The sequence below is a fragment of the Plectropomus leopardus genome, chromosome 1 (assembly GCF_008729295.1).
Source record: "Plectropomus leopardus isolate mb chromosome 1, YSFRI_Pleo_2.0, whole genome shotgun sequence".
Classification (NCBI taxonomy): Eukaryota; Metazoa; Chordata; class Actinopteri; order Perciformes; family Serranidae; genus Plectropomus; species Plectropomus leopardus.
The window spans coordinates 39794195-39814571 of record NC_056463.1 but is presented as its reverse complement, the minus strand read 5'-3'; the positions used below and the strand labels follow the sequence as shown (position 1 = coordinate 39814571).

Sequence of the window (20377 nt, the reverse complement as noted above, 5' to 3'; positions counted from 1 at the left end):
TTCAGTTTACAAGGAGCAGTTGTGTGGTATGTATGGATGGATGTATGGCAGGTTGCTTCTCAAATGTACAAGTTTAAGAGATCTGGACGTCCATCACCCTGAGAGTCCAAAAAGTTTAAAAGTAAAATGTTAAGCCACTGTAAAACCCAAATGCTGTACAGATGTATTACTGTGGTGTGTGGGTGCAGATGTCTCCATGTGACTCAGGGATCAGAACCCCACACCATCAGACAGCTGATGTCATGTAGGAGTCATTTCTTTCCCCTGCTCACTTCCTGTCGTTTGTCTATGTCTGACCTCTCTCTCTCTATAGATCCTTGCTCTCTCTGTCTCTTCAGCTGTCTTTTTTGTTTTCATCACCACTCTTTGGTTTCACTTGTGCAGCTCTGAGGACAGGACACACATCAAACACAAGCTTTGTCTCTGGAAAGCAGATCATCAGTATCCTGCTCTGTCTGACTCATTTGCCTGTGTTATCTTTGCTCAAGAGAGGCCAGCTGGTGTGTGTGTGTGTGTGTGTGTGTGTGTGTGTGTGCGTGCGTGCGTGCGTGCGTGCGTGCGTGCGTGCGTGCGTGCGTGCGTGCGTGCGTGCGTGCGTGCGTGCGTGCGTGCGTGCGTGCGTGCGTGCGTGTGAAGCACATTTGCATATGATGTCACGGGAAGACAACCACATTTGGGGTGGTTTCCTGTGGTAGGAGAGTCTAGGTAAGGTCAGACTGCTTAAGCTGTGCATGGCTTTTATTACTGAAAGTGCAAAGGTGCAAAGGAACTGTTATTACTCAAAAATTAATTTTTTGTTTTTGATTTCTTAAAGAGACAGTTCACCCCAAAATAAACATAAAAATATTTATAATTTTCCTCTCACAAGTAGTGCATTTATCAGTCTAAATAGATTTGGTGTGAGTCAGGTATTGGAGATATCAGCCATAGAGATGTCTGCCTTCTCTCCAATATCATCGAACTAGATGGCACTCGGCTTGCGGTGCTAAAAGCACCAAAGAAATACATTTGGAAAACTCAACAGCAGTGTGTCTCTCAGACGATCCGTTTACTCAAGATAATCCATAGACCTTGTTGCGGGCATGTTTTATGTAGGAACTATTACTGTTATTACTTACTATTACTACTACTCATGGACAAGAGGCTCACGCTCCTGACAGTGTAAGATATTAACATTGTGCAGGTTTCCATTACAGATTTGCGCCAAACTTAAGCGTTATTTTCAAAATGTCAATAAAACCCAATGCTGCGTTGGCAAAAACATTCCAAGAAGCATAGTGATGGATGTTCAAAATATTGGCAACTTTATTTTCATTGCAGCCACCGCACTACCCGTCATTTATGGAGCCATAATGGAAAGGCGAGCCCCTTATACGTGGGAGCAGCCACATCTGAGGGATTTCTGGGAGGTGATACTCCACTATTTCACAGAGTAATTGTGAATTAAAAACTTCCGGATGATCTGCTCAACTTTTGAAGAGCCATAGCATCATGTGACCTAGAAAAGATTTAAAAAAGTGTTTTCATTGAAGTTTTCCAAAATATGGCTTTTCATTAGGAGTATTTTATATTTGCAGTTTCACTTTGTGCAATTTTAGGGTTAATGGAAACCCACCTATTAATGGCGTCCTGGGGAGCTGGGCTGTAACAATAGCGAGCTCAGAGGTGCTAGTTGAACTAGCAGTAGATGCATATTTCCTTCTGCACAATGACATGTTAGTGGGTGTAGTTAGATTGAAAGAAAATAGTTCCTCCTTGGATTTTGGAGTGAACTGTCACTTTAAGAACAAGGTCTGGTACTGAGTTTGTTTTTATCCTATGTAAATACAGATAAAAGAAGTCTGGTATCAAGCTGATCTCTAAAATACTCAGGCCTCTGCCCACGCTGTTTCAATAGTGAACAGCCATCAGTTCCATCCAGACCTTTGAATACATCATGTGGGAACTCGTCACACTTTCAGAAAAAAACTAACAAGCAAAAAAAAAAAAAAAACAGGAGAGGAAAAGAAAGCACACTATTTTCCTGCAGATTTAACAGGCATAGGAAATAACAAGGCGGGCCTCAGTCATTTGCTTCCATAAAAGGACAGAAAGCTGACCACCATATTAAATGGGCCAGACCAACAGGCGCACACACACACACACCATCCTCTGGTTGGTGATTGGAGGATGTGGCCATTTGAGGCGATTAGCTAAAGGCTGAGGAAGTAGTCAGAGCAGTGTGAGCTTCCTGTTGGGTTTCAAAGTGCCGACGAGATGTTCCCCAGCTGAGAGTGAAGCATCATGGGAGGAGGGATGGACTGAGGAGAAAGGGCCGCATGGCTGAGGTGTAGTCAGGCTGCAGAGGGCTGTTTTTTGGAGAAGACGTAGACACCAAAGCTAGTTTTTTTGGCCTGCAGTTCACTTTGTGTCTGGCTTCTTGGTGCCACCTCATTAACTCTGTTAGAGCAGTTAGTCAGAGTGAGACAGTCAGACAGCCCTCAGCCCACAGCCAAAGACAACCTATGCCTGAGCTTAACAGCAGGATGTCCTGCCCAGATTCTACTGACTAATGAGCCCAGGGTAGTCTGCTGCAGTATGCCTCTTTAGATTGTTATCACCACTCTCTGTAACTGTGACAATCAGAGCTGTTCACCACAGTCTAGTCATGCTTTGTTCTATATCTATATATATGTGTGTAATGGCATCATTAAGCCTGGGTGTCCGAGGCTTTGGCCCTGACTGTTTTATAAATAGCTCTGGATCTAAACATATATAGTTTCAAAAATTAAAAAAGGTTCTAAGGGTCTTTATTTATCAGTGAAGGGGGTGGCTGTTTTTTTGTTTTGTTTTGTTTTGTTTTGTTTTGTCCCACCCCAAAGCTACAAATATTTTTCCTTGAGCCTCTCTGAGTGACTTGGGGAAAATACATGAAGGATTCGTTCCAGGTGATGTATTTGAAGACTGTTAGAAATATGAAAATCCAATGATAATTTCTGTTTTTAGTTTCTGGATGTGGTAATTTTGGTAGTTTTTATGTTTGGCCATGGGTTTGGAAGGTATGTTCCCTTTAAAAATCACGAAAAAAATCTTTAAAAGAAAAACTTTTAAAGAAAAAGAAATTGCCAAAAAATGAAAAAAATAAAAATAAATAATAATAAAATCACCAAAAGTTTTCAAAAATCACCACAAATGTTTAAAGAAAAAAAGTTTGAAAGGAAATAAAAATTGCCAAAAGTTTTTCAAAAATCAAATTTAGAGGGTTTACAAATTATTTTCCCTTTTTAAAAAAATCTTTCTACAGAGCCCCCAATGATCTCAAATTCTAGAAATGCCCCTTCATGTGTGTCCTTAAGCTTCCCATGTTCATGTTCTTATAGACATAGGAATGAGGTCATGGTTTCCAAAATGTAAAATAAAAAGATACACAGTAGAAGAGTTTAGGAAGTTTCCCAACCCCCTCAGCATTTACTTCCTCTATTTCCATGATGTGCTCTTAACGTGTACGCCCAGCCCCCCCCGCCCACTCTGCCACCACACCCCACCTCGCGCCTCCTGCCAGCTGCAGGGACTCCTCACCCTCACACAAATAAATAGCAATTACAGCTGCCAAGTGCGAACATACAAACAGTCATCAGTGCTGGGCCAGCTATGGCTCTGTTTACTATAACGATGGAGCTCATCTGAGTTCAGCTGCAAGCTGCTGCAGATGTTAGCTGCCAGCTCCCCTTCCCTTGCATAAGAACTCTTCAAGATCAGGTATCACCTATCACACACACATACACACACACGCACACGCACACACACACACACACAGACACGCCTCCTCTCCTCTACCCTGAGGCACAATATAAAGGGGTGGGACTTGTGGTGGGGGAGGCTGTAACCAGTGAGTTGCCTGTTTTAGCTCTAGAAAGAAGCAGCAGCAGAAACAGCTGCCTCACACCTTATACAGAGACAGAGTGCGCCATCTGGATGCAGTCAGGTAGAACTACAGCAAGAATGATACAGAGCTGAACTTAGTGGGGACGTCTTGGTGTGGTCAGTATGTTGGGAGAATAGAAATAAGTGACATAAAGGAAAAACTAAACTTCATTGTTCTAAACTTCATTTGTACTCAGACATCTATCTGTGATTTTTTTTGCAAAAAAATATGAAAAAATATATGTATACATTTCTTTCTGTAACACAATTATAAATATATGGTTATAATTTCTATATACATAGTTTTCTGGACATTTTATCCCTTTTTTTTTTTTTTTTAATTTCCAGGTTTTAGACTCATTCTGATCATTTTAATATATGTAAAAATGTTAATTTAGGGGATTTGTTTTATTTTTTTTTATTTTCATATTGCCCGCCACTGCGGACACAAAGATTATGGAAGTGGACCAAGAGGCAGACCCACCCCTCTTCTCTCTCTCTCTCTCTCTCTCTGTCTCTCTCTCTCTCTCTCTCTCTCTCTCTTTCTCTCTCACACCCTCGATCTTAGACCGAAATCAGATAAAGCTGTAAACCAGGTAGTGCTGATTAAATATAAAGCAAGATAATGTTACTGCACTGGTAAATTCTCTCCTCAAATATTTTTTAAAATCATATTTTAGTGCCCTGTTTAGCTGTAATAGCGAGTGTTTGTGAACAGGTAATGGTAATCCAAGATTCTGTTACTGAGTTGCATATTTCTCATCTCAAATGTTTTCAGAAACATGCTTTATCTCATTATTTAACTCTAAAACGAGATTGCTTATTACCAGCCATCTGCTATTTCATCAAACAGACGAGTTTGTATTACATCAGCCACCATCAAGAGCTTTTATTGGTCCACTGCTGCACAGTGCATTGTGGGAGTTGTAGGTTTTCTACCTCTTGAGAAAAAGCAAATGCAGCAATGGTCATATAGCAGTAATTTCAAAAGTGTTTGTAGCTTTCTACTGCTTAAACATCCAAGTTCTGTTTAAAGATCATCTTTTTAGCAGTGAAATAATTCTTTAAATAGTACTACAGTACTTAAGTTAATGTACTTAGTGGCTTTCCACCTCTAGGTATGTTGTATCTTTCTGTCCTTATGGACAACTGCCCAAATGTAGTGGCTGTGGTAGCATGTCTACATATTTCCAGCTGCTACAGGAGCAAAGGTCTCTCAGTCACAACAACAGAAATCCCTCATAGAGGGAACCAGCTGTAGCAGGAAAACACACCAGAACACAACACAACTGTAAGATGAGTTGTAATCTTAATACTGGCTGTGGAAGTTAACAAAGCTGAGTTAACACAGTTTGACCTTTTATTGTTCCACTCCTGAAAAACTCCTCCGTAAATCGCCACCTTACTGGTTTTCATGCCTCTGCCCCTCCCGGGAGCTGTGTTGTCCAGGGCTACTAGCCCCTGACAGGGTCTCCCAAGGCAAAGTGATCCCAGGGGAGGGGCCAGACTAAGAGCGGCTCAGAGAATACCATGATGAAACGGCGTTCTTGGGATGTGGGTACCTCGCCCGGTATGGGCTCACCAGGGCCCCCCCCCCCTTGGAGCCAGACCTGGGGAGGGAGGGAGCTGGCAAGGCTCTGGTGGCCGGGCCTTTGCCCATCAGGCCTGGTCGGGCTCAGCCCAAAGAAAACACATGAAGCCATCACCCTGTGGGCGCACCACCCATAGGGAAAGGGATCGTGGTCTGGTACGCAGGCCTCAGCGTCACAAACTGGTTCTACGGACGTGGAACGTTACCGCTCAGGTGGGGAAGAGCTGGAGCTGATGCGGGAGATTAAGCAGTACCAACAAGATATAGTTGGGCTCACCTCCACGCTGACTGTCTTGTGTGCATATACACCCAATGTCAGTTCAGAGCACTGGGCATTCTTTGAGTCTCTGGGCGGTGCCCTGGAAAGAGTGCCGACTGGGGGCTCCATAGTTATTCTGGGGCCTTCAACACTTACGTGGGCAATGACGGAGAAACCTGGAGGGGCGTGATTGGGAGGAATGGCCTGCCCGATCTGAATCCGAGTGGTGTTTTGTTATTGGACATCTGTGCCAGTCATGGACTGTCCATAACAAACACCATGTTCAAGCATAGGGATCTTTATAAGTGTACTTGGTACCAGAGCTCTCAAGGCCAAAGATCGATTTTGTAGTCGTATCATCTGATCTGCGGCCGTATGTCTTGAACACTTGGGTGAAGAGCGGAGCTGTCAACTGATCACCGCCTGGTGGTGAGTTGGATCAGGTGGCGGGGAAGGCTGCTGGACAGACCTGGTAAACCCAGGCGTGTAGTGAGGGTGAACTGGGAACGTCTGACGGAGGCCCCTGTCCGTGAGATCTTCAACTCACACCTCCGCAGGAACTTTTCGTGCATCTGGAATCTGAGTGGTTCTTGTTCAAAACCTCCATTGTGGAGGTGGCTGCTAGAAGCTGTGGTCAGAGGGTCGTCGGTGCCTGTCATGGCGGCAACCGAAGGACCCGCTGGTAGACACCAGCGGTGAAGGAGGCCGTCAGGCAACCCACTCCTTTTGATTTTTTTTTTTACATAGAATAAAAATGTGTCGACGTGAGACAGAAGAGGATGAAGGGTGTATGTCCTTTTTAATCGGCTATATTAACTAAAAGGCTAGTAATTAGCTAATTACCTCAGCCCTCTCATGCGCTATTCATGCTAAATATTTGAATATTTCTATTGCAGCCAGCGGCAGGGAAAGTCTTCATCCTAATGAAGGCTGGTGAATGTGAAAACATTAGGGATAACAATGTAAATAAGTCCAGGACTTAAAAATGTTTGAGTTATAGGCTTCCTCTGTTCGCCATTTTTTTGCAATAAAAAAAAATCCAGCTTCAGCAGAAAGTTCCATCATTTGGAGGAGAAAACGAAGACTAGTAGAGTCACATAGAGGAGAGGGTGTGTGTGTAAAGTCAAGGCAGTTTTATTTATAAAGCCCATTATCACAAATCACAGTTTGCCTCAGAGGGCTTTACAGCATACAACATCCCTCTGTCTTTAGACCCTCACATTGACTCAAAGGAAAAACTCCCTAAAAAACAAAAACCTAGAGCAGGGGGCGCCTGGTGGCTCAGTGGATTGAGCGGCACCCCATGTACAAAGGCTGTGTGTCCTCGCCGCAGCGGCCGCAGGTTTGACTCTGGCCTCAGCCCTTTGCTGCATGTCTCCCCTTCTCTCTCCCCCTTTCATGCTCACACTGTCCTGTCAATTAAAGGCAATAAAAGCCCCCCAAAAATAATAAAAAATAAAAAAAAAACCTAGAACCAGGGAAAATATTGGTAGAAACCTCAGGAACAGCAACTGAGGACGGATCCCTCTTCCATGATGGACAGACGTGCAATAGATGTCATAAAAAACAATTAAATTACAGTAGATGACAAAATGATACATAGGAAAGAGAGGTGGAGAGGGGGAGAGATGCACAGCAACAATAATGATAACAACAACATAAAATACAACAATTGTAATAGACATAAAAATAATAAATGTAATTTATGATAGCATGTAATGTTATATGCAAGTATTGTGGTTTATGTAAATGGCAATAACAGTCACGTGTGTATTAAAAGTGGAGGCATGACTAATGATAATGGTAGTAGATGTTGGCGTTGAGTGGGATCACGGCATCAGCACAACCATAACCCATATCACAGGCGTGTGTGTGTGTTTGTGTGTGTGTGTGTGTGTGTGCGTGTGTGTGTTTGTGTGTTTGTGTGTTTGTGTGTGTGTGTGTGTGTGTGTGTGTGTGTGTGTGTGTGTGTGTTTGTGTGTGTGAGCGCGCTTTGCTTGTGTACTGTTAGTTTCTGAACATGTTTTCATGTGTCCTTTCAGGAGACCCAGGACCCCTCTGCTGTGCTGTGGCTGGATGAGATCCAGGATGCCATTCTGAGGGCCAACCAGGACACAAAGGAAGCTTTACACTGTAAGAGCATACACACATACAATGTTAGGACAATAGATCAGGACATAGTGGTTCTGTCTCTGGCTCCTTCAGTCCACGTGGATGTATCCTTGGGCAAGATGCCATGCCCCAAATTGTGAATATCTAAAAACAAAACAAACAGAACAAAAACAATGCGGTACCAGGTCACACTTTGTACAGTATGTAAAATGCAGTCTACTTCAGGTACTTAATATAAAAGTACCCATCATGCAGCAAAATGGTCCATATCATGGTTTTTCTGTTTTATGTTTGGATGAATATTACTGTTGCATTAATGTGGATGTCGCAGTTTCCTGCTGTAGATCTTTAAGGTTGAGCTCATTTGAACTCCTTTATATTCTTATAATGGAAAGGCAAGCCCCTTTAACGTGGGAGCGGCCACATATGAGGGATTTCTGGGAGGTGATAGTCCACGATTTCACAGAGGAATTGTGGATTCAAACTTCTGATGATCCACTCAAGTTTTGATGAGTTATGCAATGCAATAACAGCTCTTGTAGCACCTGCTCCAAAATGCTCGAGGAAGCAAGTTCCTACCAACAAGCACAGAGCCATAGCATCATGTGACCCAGAAAAGCCAAAAAGGTCTTTCCATTGCAGTTTTGCCAAATATGTCTTTTCCGAATTGCCTAAAATACTATGTCATGTGATTTTTTTTTAAATGATGTGTTTCCATTGGGTCTATTTTATATTTGCAATTCCATTTGCACAATTTGAGGGTTAATGGAAACCTGCCTACTGTTTTTCTCAATGGATTCTAGCTTCAAAGACAGATGTATAACAGCTTCATTTTACCGATGAAAATCACTGTCTGACATGAAGGTTAAACAGTGAAAATACCCTAAATGTGGTGTACGCATAAACTGATATTGAATTTTTTTAAACTCATAGTGTTGCATCACTGTAGGCCAGTGTGAAGAGCAGCAAAGGCTGATGTTCTGTGTTTGTATCTGCAGTCTCACAGTCCATTCAGGCCATCAACGAGGCAGTGGACAGTGGCGATCCAGCTCAGACCCTGGCTGCTCTGCGGAACCCCAGCACAGGACTGTACGGAGTCACCTCTGAGTGTGCCCAGACCTACCAGGATGACCTTTCCAAGATCAAAGATAACAAAAAGGAGAAAGGTGAGGAGAAAATGTAGGGCAAAAAAGTGAGAGTCACTCTGCCTGTCAGTAATCTGCCATTCTGATGAATGTAATGTCCAGTATTGTTCAAAGGGGATCTATTATGCTTTTCATTATCTTCTGTCATATATGTTCAATGTTTAAGTGTTGGATGTTTATATTAACCATGGCTAAAAGTTTCAAATAATGACGTATGAGACAGTAATCTCTGTGAGCAAAAACCTCAGACTTAACACCCATCTGAATACTCTGATTACAAAGAGACAAGCTTACATCAGCTCATGTTGGATTTCTTTCATCAGGGAAACCTGTAATTTTGGTTGGAGATGTTAATTTCTCCTAGATTTCAGGTCATATTCCATAACTATGATGTTTGGATGTGAAGATTTTGGTTTTGAAACTTTTATTGGTGATGTTTTAGACACTGCCTCCACTTCAGTAAAGTTCCCCAGTACAGAGTCCTAAAACCCAGAACTGAATCAGTATTTCAGTACCTCTGGTTTCCTCGTCTCCAAGTCAGTGGGAGACTGAAAATGAGGTCTGTGGTTAACACAAGCTGAAGAGACTTTCATGTTTTCTTCTACAACATAAAATGCACCATTAAATACCTCACTGTGAACTTTGAAGCTTTGACATGTCCTAAAAAAAACTGTTGCTAACACGTGGTTAAATGAGATTACAGAACATCATCATGTCGAACATGACTTAACAGCCTCGTTGTGGTGACCGTAGTGTAGTTCATTATAACCTGACATTAGCTTTTTTCTTTTCTTTCTTTTTTTGCTCTTTTCTTTCTTCTTGTTTTCTTTTTCTGGAGATTGTATTTACAGAGTAGGGATGTATTAATGCATTGCAAGGCAGTTAAAAATCAATAAATAGTATGTGAGATTCAAATTGATGAGTTAAAAAATGAACCACTATACTCTTTTTGAACAGCAGAGGGCGTAATCTTCTTTTGACTTTGCCCGCTTGATGTGCTACATCGTGTCTGCGACTAGAGACAGCTCACCAACATAAATAAGACCAAGTAGAGGCTCAGTGACGGGCGATATTGAAAGAGAAGAAAAAAACTGTGCAAATATTGCAAGAGGGTGTTGAACTACACAAATAGTACAACTAACATGATGCAGCATGTGAGCTGGCATCATAGTCAGGAGCACCGGTCAGCCCCGCTTACACACATTACTCCATAAAGACAACTACACGGCCAAACTACACTGACAAGCGCATTTGAAACCCTGCTTGCCCAAACAAGTTCAAGAGCCAAAGAGTGAGCCCAACTTATCACCCACAAATGATTTCCACAACAGCCACCTCTGACCCAAGTGAAAGGGTTTGGGGTTTTTTTAACAGCAGGGGACATTGTGAATGTCCAGAAATGTATCCATTGCATAGTTTGTGTTTTGCATTTATACCCTAACTCAGAAATAATCATTTTTGTTTGAAGTAATTAATAGAATATTTTTCAGTCATAAATTTTCTGTAATCTCATTTAAAAAAATTTAATGAGAAAATCATACCACCAACCCAGTATCATCATTCGTATCGAATCATAAGTTGAGTGAATCGTAACATCCATACCACAGAGCTTTTTTCCGCAATGATCCAAAATCCAATGAAAAAATCCTGTAAACTTTTTGACGAGGTAACCAGGGTGACGCTCACTTCCATGTCAGCCTGCAGAAAATCGTTATCACTGAAGCACTATGACAGTGCAGACACCTAAAATGCACAAGACCTGGGAATGCTGACCAATCAGAGCAGACTGTTTTTTTCCGAGCTGGATCTTAAAGAGATGGGAGCTTCTCAGACAGCGGTTGAATTCAGGTGTTCCAGCATAGACAGCATGAGGAAAATAAAGTATGTTTTGAACATGAAAGCATGTAAACATGTTCTAGTAAAAAAAAAAAACACAGGTATGAGCCTGAAAATAAGCTCATTAGGTCCCTTTTACGTTATACATGAGCCTGAAGAGGAGATCGTAATTTACTATTGGAATTTCATCTTTGAATGCTGGTATGTTCCTTCACTGTGGGTCTGACAGACATGAAATCTCGTACACACATGCATCTCTACCTATAAACTGCACTGAGGTGCTTTGTCACAGGTGATTTAAAACAAAAAAGAAAACCTAAAATTGTCCAGCATTGTAATTAAAATGGTATTACAAACTTCTCTGCATTACTGAATAAATGTCTCCATGTTGCTCATTTGCATTCTGTGATGCTGTCTGTGCAGGTGATAATGGCAGTGAGTGGGTGAAGCACTGGGTGAAGGGAGGACACAACTACTACTACAATCTGCAGACCAAGGAGGGCACCTGGGTGGAGCCAGAGGGCTTCGTCCAGAACAACACCCAGCTCAACAAGGAGGACATCCAGGTAGCTAACTGCTCCTGTGCCGCACTGCACGGTTGTAGCTTTTTAACACGGTGCTAAACTGGTTGTTTTATGCTCCCTGTCAGTCGGTGGTTTCCGGGGTGACCACAGCGTACAATCGGGAGCAGCTGTGGCTGGCCAATGAGTCTCTAATTACCAAGCTGCAAGCTCGTTGCCGTGGCTACCTGGTGAGAAAAGCCCTAAAGGAGCGGATGAACTTCCTGAAATCTCAAGACCCAGCTGTTACATGTATCCAGGTGAGATAGACCTGTACACAGTCAGCAGAGCGACTTCTGTCTGCTATCAGGACTGATGACACTTAGTGTTTTTCCCTCAGGCCCACTGGAAGGGACACAAGCAGAGGAAGAAGTTCAAAGATCGTAAACAGTATCTGAAAGACCACACTGACGACGCTGTCAAGGTATGACTGTTACTTGATGTCTGTAATCTGAACACAATCATTAGCAGTGCTAATACAGTTAAAGGTATACTTGGCTGATGTGTTTGTTTGTTTTGTTTCAAGGATTATTTTTGGGGGCTTTTGGTCTTAAATGGACAGGATAGTTAAAGTATGAAAAGTGGGAGAGAGATGGGATGACACCTAGGGCTAGAATAGAACCCGCAGCTTCTGCAGCAAGGACTTTACATGTAACAAGGCCTCTTTACATGGGGCGTCCGATCTACCAACAGAGGTGGTGGTGACCCCCAGATAAATTTGTTTTTACTGAGTTATTAAGTTATAGTGGTGTTTCGATGGCTCTCTGGATGTTGGTCAAACTATAGGCTGTTTTTCCACCAACCCTGATGCTGCCACCACATACTCAAAGAGTATAGAGATGATCAAGACACAAACCCACTCCTCTCACCGTCTCTAAAATTTGGACTGAGAACTGATCAAGCAGTAAAACTAGGCAGCGCTGGTCAAATATAAATCAAGATTATGTTACTGCAATGCCTATTTCTCTCCCAAAATGTTTTCGTCAACATATTTTAAGGTAAGGTAAGGTAGAAATCTCATTGGTCCTTCATATCTTTGAGTTGAAAGTTGAGTTGATTACAATCAGCAGCTACAATGAAGATTCCAGCCAGTTGCCTGATGTTGCTGCCTCTTTTCGTGAATGGCGAGAATTTGTGAACAGGAGGTGGGTGCCATGCTGCTTCCTGCAGTAAAAACGGAAGCCGACAAAAAGGAGATCAAACAGTAAAACGAAGCAGCGCTGATCAAATATAAACTAATTCTGTCACTGAGTTGCATATTAATTGCCCCAGATGTTTTCAAAAACATGTTTTTGCTTATTGTTTGACTGTAGCCATTGTTTCATTTGGACTATTCCACGTTAAATAAGGCACATTACATTCTGATGGTTGTAGGTTTTCTATTTCTTGAGAAAAAGTGAATACCACAGTCCTTTTCCTCTGTTTTCTCTGCTCATGTAGCACCAGTTTCAATACTATTAGTGTCTTTTTGCTGCAGAGACAAATTATCTTTATGTGAAGACCTTCTTTATATTGATGAAATATTTTAAGACTGAAGGATTTGTTTGTGTCTGTCTCAGATCCAGGCCATGGTTCGAATGCACCAAGCTCGTAAGAAATACAAGGATCGCCTCAAATACTTCCAGGATCATGTGAGTATTTGTAGCCTAAAAGCTTGTTGCATAAAATTAACAGATTGAGTTTTGGACAGTTTAAAAGGACTGAGACAAGGGATTGTAAATTACCTGTCAGAGAAATTTGGTTTTAAAGTAAACAAATGGCAGTGTTATCTTATAAAAGTTTTACTCACCGTGCATCATTTCCCCCGACACATCTGCTGACATTTAGCCCATGTCCTGTGGGGTTCAGGGACGCTCATTTAGCTCTCTTGACATGAGCCAAGTCATTTCCACTTGAGCTCACGGTTGATTCCTGTGGTTCCCTTTATAATGAAGACTATTGATCAGCCAAGTAATTGCTGTTTTATCCTGCAGATCAATGACGTGGTTAAGATTCAGGCTTTCATCAGAGCCAACAAGGCCAGAGATGACTACAAGACGCTCAGTGAGTAGGATCCTAAAAGTGGTTCTTTTTTGTATTAACTGGCCTCCAGCTTCCATGGTCACCTAAACTTCTCAAAATGTGCTTCGTCACAGTCAGCGCCGACGATCCTCCGATGGCGGTGGTGAGGAAGTTCGTCCACCTGCTGGACCACAGCGACCAGGACTTCCAGGAAGAGTTGGAACTGATGCGTCTCCGCGAGGAGGTGGTCACCAACATCCGTTCCAACCAGCAGCTGGAGAACGACCTGAACCTGATGGACATCAAGATCGGCCTGCTGGTGAAGAACAAGATTACGCTGCAGGAGGTGGTGTCCCACAGCAAGAAACTGACCAAGAAGAACAAGGGCCAGCTGTCCAACATGATGATGATGAACAAGCAGAAAGGGGGCCTGAAGGCCCTCAGCAAGGAGAAGAGGCTCAAACTGGAGGCCTACCAGTACCTCTTCTACCTGTTACAGGTAATGTCACAGCACACCTCTGTTGTTTGACTGCTTTGTCTCTAGAACAACAGCATCATAGCAGCTGTCTTTACGATCAATACTTTTCTGACTATATTAAACCAAATTTGTGTTTCTTTTAAGACCAACCCCACATATCTGGCCAAGCTGATCTTCCAGATGCCACAGAACAAATCCACAAAGTTCATGGACTCTGTGATCTTCACCCTTTATAACTACGCCTCCAACCAGAGAGAGGAGTACCTGCTCACCAAGCTTTTCAAAACAGCCCTGCAGGAGGAGATCAAGTGAGCAGCAGACACTGGTGCACAGTCAACAGCTAGGACAGATCTCCTCCACAGCCAATAGTCCAGTCTTCTATTACACACAAATCTGAAAGCACAACCACTGTATATGTCTGAATATATTTGAAACTATTAGAAATGAGTGAAAATCTGGTTGTGCCTGTGCTGAAGCCTCCTCATGCCAGCTGTGCATTTATGACGTACCTCCAAACTGGAAATATTTCTAAGGCTGTCAAATGATGAATTCTTTAAAATCAAAGTTAATCACAGTTTTTAATCACAAGTTTTCAATTCCATTATTTTTCATTTAAAAGCAGTTTTGAGGTAACTTGAAGCAATTCCTACCAGATAAGTCTCGATCAGAAATCAAATGACAGCAAAGAACTGCATGAGACAAGCATAAAGTGCATGTCAGTAAGGAGGAGACTCATGACACAGAATCCATTTTCATTCAGATATTTAAGGTCAGAGGTTAAGATCCCTGTGAAATGACCATGCTGTTTTTTCATGGCCAAAATTTAGCCTAAATTTGGAGCGTTATTCAGCCCCTTTACCAAGAAGCTATCATGACATGGTTGGTATTGGCGGATTCCTCAGCTCTTCTCGTTTCACATGATACCAGTGACATCACACTTAAGACACACAATCACTTTCAAGACAGGAATGCTGGCCGGCTATTTACACAATTTAAAAAGATAAATAAAATAACAAGGTGTTATTTACATGTATGCATAAACACTAACAGCCCTAAATATTTCACATACATTTGTGAAAACCCTAAGTTAGTTAATGAGTTAGTTTTTTATTTCTGTGCCATGCCAGGCTCTGGCCCATCCCATATGGGATTACACCATCATTATACAAAGCATAAGTCATCTTTCAGTTTTACAGATATCAGCCAAAAAAAAGATGCACAGAATGTATTAAGTTACAAAATAATAAATACCAATGTTCTTGCAAAAAAAAAAATTGTACAGTGAAAAATCAATTTTAGAAATTTTAGAAATCAGCAGTTAATCTTGATAAACAACTTGTTCCCAACTTGTTCATCTCCCAGGCTTTCTCCAGATAATGATCTAATCTACATTTCTCATATGTAAAAGCCAACTTAATCTTTGCGCATCATCTACAGTATACGTACCCAATGTCACTAAACAAAAATTGCACAGTTCCACATATAGAAATGGCAGCAAAAGACAAAATGAAACTCATTTTCTATATCAGTCAAATAACTCATATGATAATTCTGCATTTCATCTTCTATATTCACATATCATCCAGTCTCAACCATCAGTGGTAAAATACCAGATCTCAGCTGAGCACACAGGGATCTTTGCTTTTTAGTTAATATATAATTAGCTATATAATTCTCAGTGCCATTCTAATATTTGTCATCCTTAATGTTTTGTTTTAGTCCATATGTAATATATTAGCCGAAACAACACTATGTTATAATGTACATACAGTATATGCAAATATCAAATTTTTACTTGAGTCAAATTTAATTTTTCATATTAGAAAATAACTTTGTGTGGATAATCATTAATGACCACAGTTTTGAAAGTTTGTGCTTTATGAATTTGCAGTGAAATGTTTTATTAACTGCCTGCAGGTCAAAAGTGGACCAGATGAAGGAGATCGTAACAGGAAACCCGACGGTCATAAAGATGGTGGTGAGTTTCCACCGAGGCGCCCGGGGACAGAACGCACTGCGCCAGATCCTGGCACCAGTCGTCAAAGAGATAATGGATGACAAAACGTTAAACATCAAGACTGACCCGGTGGATATCTACAAGAGCTGGGTTAACCAGATGGAGACGCAGACCGGAGAGGCCAGGTGAGCTGGAGACGAGGCTGTTACTGTTAGCTCCTTCTGGAAGCTTCTTCTAAAGCTTCTACCTGACACCAGGGGAGCAGTCTGATTTTCCATTCACAGAAAAACACACTGCAGCATCACTGCTCATCAAGAAAGTTCTGTTACGTATTTTGGGATTCAGTATTATTATTATTTTTTTACCATCAATGTTAAATACATTTTTCCAAGTAAAATCAGTATCCTGGTATCAGTATCATGCCTGGGTGGGAAAAATGCGCTGGGTAGCACGTGTGTTTATTCATGTTAGAATATATCTTTATTGTCCGTCAGGGTGGAAATTTTTCTTCGGCCCACCAAATACAGAATACAGCACAATAAACTGCAAACAATCAGTTAGTAAAAACAGAGCACATAACTAACACAACCTATGAGTGCTCTCAACCACCAAGACAAGAGAAGAAATAAGAAAACATTAGTGAATCCCAAACATCATTGGGTACTTACAAAATAAGAACAATTTCATACGAGCCAAAACAAAGAGAAAATTTCTCTGTATATATTTTCTTCCATGAAGCTCATTATGTCCTCCTGCTGACAGATTTTTATGTTACTTGCAAATGACACAATATTCCGTTTTTTTAGAGGGCTTTTAGCTGTGAATATAGCATGTATAGTAATGCAACAAAGCCAGAAACAGGTTATGGAGAACGCTGAAGGTATTTTTCTTCCCTGTTGTGTCCTCAACAGTAAGCTGCCTTATGACGTGACTCCAGAGCAGGCGATGGCCCACGAGGAGGTGAGGACGAGACTGGAAGCCTCCATCAAGAACATGAAGACCATCACTGATAAATTCCTGTCCGCCATAATTGTCTCGGTGGATAAGATCCCGTATGTTCCTCTCTTCCAGAATCATAGTTTTTCACGAGTCAGCTGGTTCAAACCAACAATACTTGATTTGTTTTTTTCACATGGCTGTCTCACTCTGTCTGATTTTGCTCTGTCAGATACGGGATGCGCTTCATCTCCAAGGTGCTGAAGGACACCCTCCATGAGAAGTTTCCAGATGCTACAGAGGATGAGCTGCTCAAGGTTTGCGTTATAAAATTGTAGGCTAAATGTACCCAACGGTCTTTAAAGGGTCAGTTAACCCTGTGAAACCTGAGCAAGTTAACATGATTTCTTTCAAAAGAATGGGAAGAAACAAAAGAATAAACGACCCAAAACTGAGCAAGAAATTAGTAAAAATTACAAGAAAATCACCTGAAAATTAGTAAAGAAAAAAAAGAATTAAAATGAAAAAAGAAAAAAGGTAAAAACAAAGGCTAACAAGTCTTAGAATGACTGCAAAACTGAATAAGCACAACTGTAACACAAAGTTTTTTTCCTGTGTCTTTGAAAGAAATCATACCAATATACTGAAATAAAGGCTGAAATACTTATCATCATCTGAAAGCAGCACAAGAAAAGTGATGTCACTCCTGGTTTCACTGGACCCGAATCATACAATACAATACAATACAATAACCATGAATTTGATTTGATTTGTGGAACTTGAAACATCAAAAAAGTAAATTCAGGAGCGATCCCATTGACAAAGACTGATATGTACAGAAGGATCTGGCAGCCACAGCCTGTGAGCGCCACATCCCTCTGCACTGAGACAGAAAAGTCTCTTGAAAACTGGGTGAACTGATCCTTTAATCCTTGTGAGTTGGCCCACTGTAGCTCCTCTTCCTGCCTCTTCAGTTCTTATCTCTTGCCTGCCTCTCCTGTTCTCTCCCTGTTTCTAACACATTTCCTTTCTATGTCTCTTCTTCCTGTTGCTCTGCTCTTCCCACCTCGCCGACCAGCTGCAGCCTTTGTGTCGGGGTGGGCGTGTCCTCCTTCTCTCTGTCTGCTGACATTAAGGCAAGCTGTGACTCTCCTCTGGCTCTCCTGCTGCTCCTGCACGAGCTGTGTCCTGACACGGTCCAGAGCTTCTCCTCTCTCTGCAATAGCACCTTCCAAACCCTCAAATCTCGACCAATTTCACTCAAGATTCATCCCAATAAAACAGAAAGATGCCAACAAAGATGTCATTTTTTCCGAGGCCAGGCCAGTCGCAGCAGCCCCATACTACCATCTACGATTCTAGGACATTTCTAGGATTTTAACTTTAGGACATTTCAAGGACTAGAGGAGGTTTCTCGGATTTTAAGACATTTCCAGGATTTTCAGATATTTCCAGGATTTTCGGACATTTCTAGATTTTAGGATGTTTCTGGGATTTTAGGACATTTCTAGATTTTAGGATGTTGCTAGAATTGTAGGACATTTCTAGGACTTAAGGACATTTCGAGTACTTTAGGAGGTTTCTGTGGTTTTAGGACATTGTCAGGATTTTAGGATGTTTCTATGATTTTAGGACATTTCAAAGGCGTATAGAGGTTTCTCAGGTTTTAGGAAATTTCTGGGATTTTAGGACATTAGGGTCTTAGCAAGACCTCTGTCAGGGATGTGGGAGATCCTCCACTGGCACTTTTGTTGATAAACAAGCTCTATCTTGATGTTGTTTTTTGCACTCTGTATACTTAAAGGACAGAATCAATTGCCAGTGTGAATCACTTAGGGAGCCACCTTGCACCCTATTCGGAGCCAGATTTGGCCCAGGGGACATAAGTTTAGTATCACTGATGTATTACAATAAATGCAGTCCCTTAATGTCTTAAGTGGAATGAAAATCATCTTAGGTTAATGCGTGCTTCTTATATTTCTGTTTGTTGGTTTGATACTTGTATTTCTGTTGATGGCTGTATCACTCAGCACCTTTGAATATAACTTCAGTACATTTCTTCCTGAGCAATTTGACCACTGGTTTAAGTCATACATGTTTGCTCAGTTTTCCTATTTTAACAACTTTGTATGCTAGTATGACTTCTGGCTATATTAAAAAATATAGATATAGATAAAATATATTTAAAAAAATAGGGCTCATCATACATCAAAAATATGTCACGTTTTCTGATCTTACTATTAACGACTCATTTGATTTTGGTTCCTTAGATTGTGGGGAACCTCTTGTATTACCGCTACATGAACCCTGCCATCGTAGCTCCCGACGCCTTCGACATCATTGAGGTGTCGGCAGGTGGCCAGCTCACCACCGAGCAGCGGCGAAACCTGGGCTCTGTCGCCAAGATGCTGCAGCACGCCGCCTCCAATAAGATGTTCCTGGGAGACAACGCCCATCTCAATCCCATCAACGAATATCTCAGTACCTCCTATCAGAAGTTCAGGTCTGATGTTAATAGTTTTCAGAATGATGAAGCATACCTGTTGTTCTTGTCTTTACCGTTTTGAGATCTGGCTTTATCCTTCATTCTTCCCTCGCAGGCGTTTCTTCCTGGCAGCGTGTGACGTTCCCTCACTCGAAGAGAAGTTCAATGTGGATCAGTACTCTGACCTTGTCACCGTCACCAAGCCTGTCATCTACATTTCCATTGGAGAGATCATCAACACTCACACAGTAAGTCTGGTACTCCTGCTCTGTCTGTCTCTGTCTCACTGACACCTGTGTTTCTGTCAGTCTCTATCTGTATTGTTCATTGTTAAAGCAACAGTGTGTAGATTTAGTTGCATATAGGGATGAGGGTGCAGATTAAAACCAACTGAATGCCCCTCAGCCTACCCGTCTCTGTCTCTGCATGTAGGAGAAACTACCGTGGCCTTCAGGTGTATTCACAACATAGATGTTAAAACATGAAAGGTCCTTTTATGAGTCAGTCAGTACATTTCTATGCACAGTTAAGTGGAGCTACAGTAGCATTTCCATTAGGCCATTTGATTGGACTGCTGTCCTTGTCCCAGTATACAAGCACCGAGGGAGAATCCAGTTATTGAGGGAGTGTGTCGGATTTCACCACGGTAGGTAGCGATATGCCCCCTTTCAGCTAATTGCTATTGGGCCTTCCTCTGGTTGACCTATTACGTCACAAACTAAACAAGTTAGCAAGAAGTAAACGGGTTGCATGTCAAACGGTGAAAACATGGGTGACTTTTAGGCGCTGTACATTTCATACACACTCTACGCCTTACTTGGTACCTTCTGATGAAGAAAAAACGGTTTGAGCTGGTGATTCAATGACTAAAAAAGAACTCAGGAGACTTCGATGAATTCACCCAGTATTTAGTAAAGACTCGATGGAGGAGAATCACAGTTGAACATACAGAGTGTGGCACAGTGTATGCCGTCCAGAGATTCTAAAGGAAGACACTACATGCTCCCAAATAATGTTATTGTGCATACATCTGTGAGTGAGAGAAGATTCTGTTGGTCCCTAAACTTAAACAAACAAGTGTGCTCACCCTGTTTACCCTAAATCTCCTTGCCTG

The 20377-nt window shown here is 41.7% G+C and overlaps 1 protein-coding gene across 1 annotated transcript in view; it reads left to right on the top strand.

The window, feature by feature from the left end:
* The window catches only part of iqgap1 (IQ motif containing GTPase activating protein 1), an 84458-nt gene that overhangs the window by 54599 nt on the left and 9482 nt on the right, over positions 1-20377 (top strand). The window contains exons 16-29 of the mRNA XM_042485164.1: positions 7796-7886; positions 8864-9031; positions 11270-11412; positions 11496-11666; positions 11747-11830; positions 12966-13037; positions 13380-13449; positions 13542-13906; positions 14030-14193; positions 15803-16027; positions 16754-16894; positions 17011-17095; positions 19049-19281; positions 19379-19511. Coding sequence (XP_042341098.1) covers positions 7796-7886; positions 8864-9031; positions 11270-11412; positions 11496-11666; positions 11747-11830; positions 12966-13037; positions 13380-13449; positions 13542-13906; positions 14030-14193; positions 15803-16027; positions 16754-16894; positions 17011-17095; positions 19049-19281; positions 19379-19511 — 2145 coding nt within the window. The remainder of the gene's footprint in view (positions 1-7795; positions 7887-8863; positions 9032-11269; positions 11413-11495; positions 11667-11746; positions 11831-12965; positions 13038-13379; positions 13450-13541; positions 13907-14029; positions 14194-15802; positions 16028-16753; positions 16895-17010; positions 17096-19048; positions 19282-19378; positions 19512-20377) is intronic.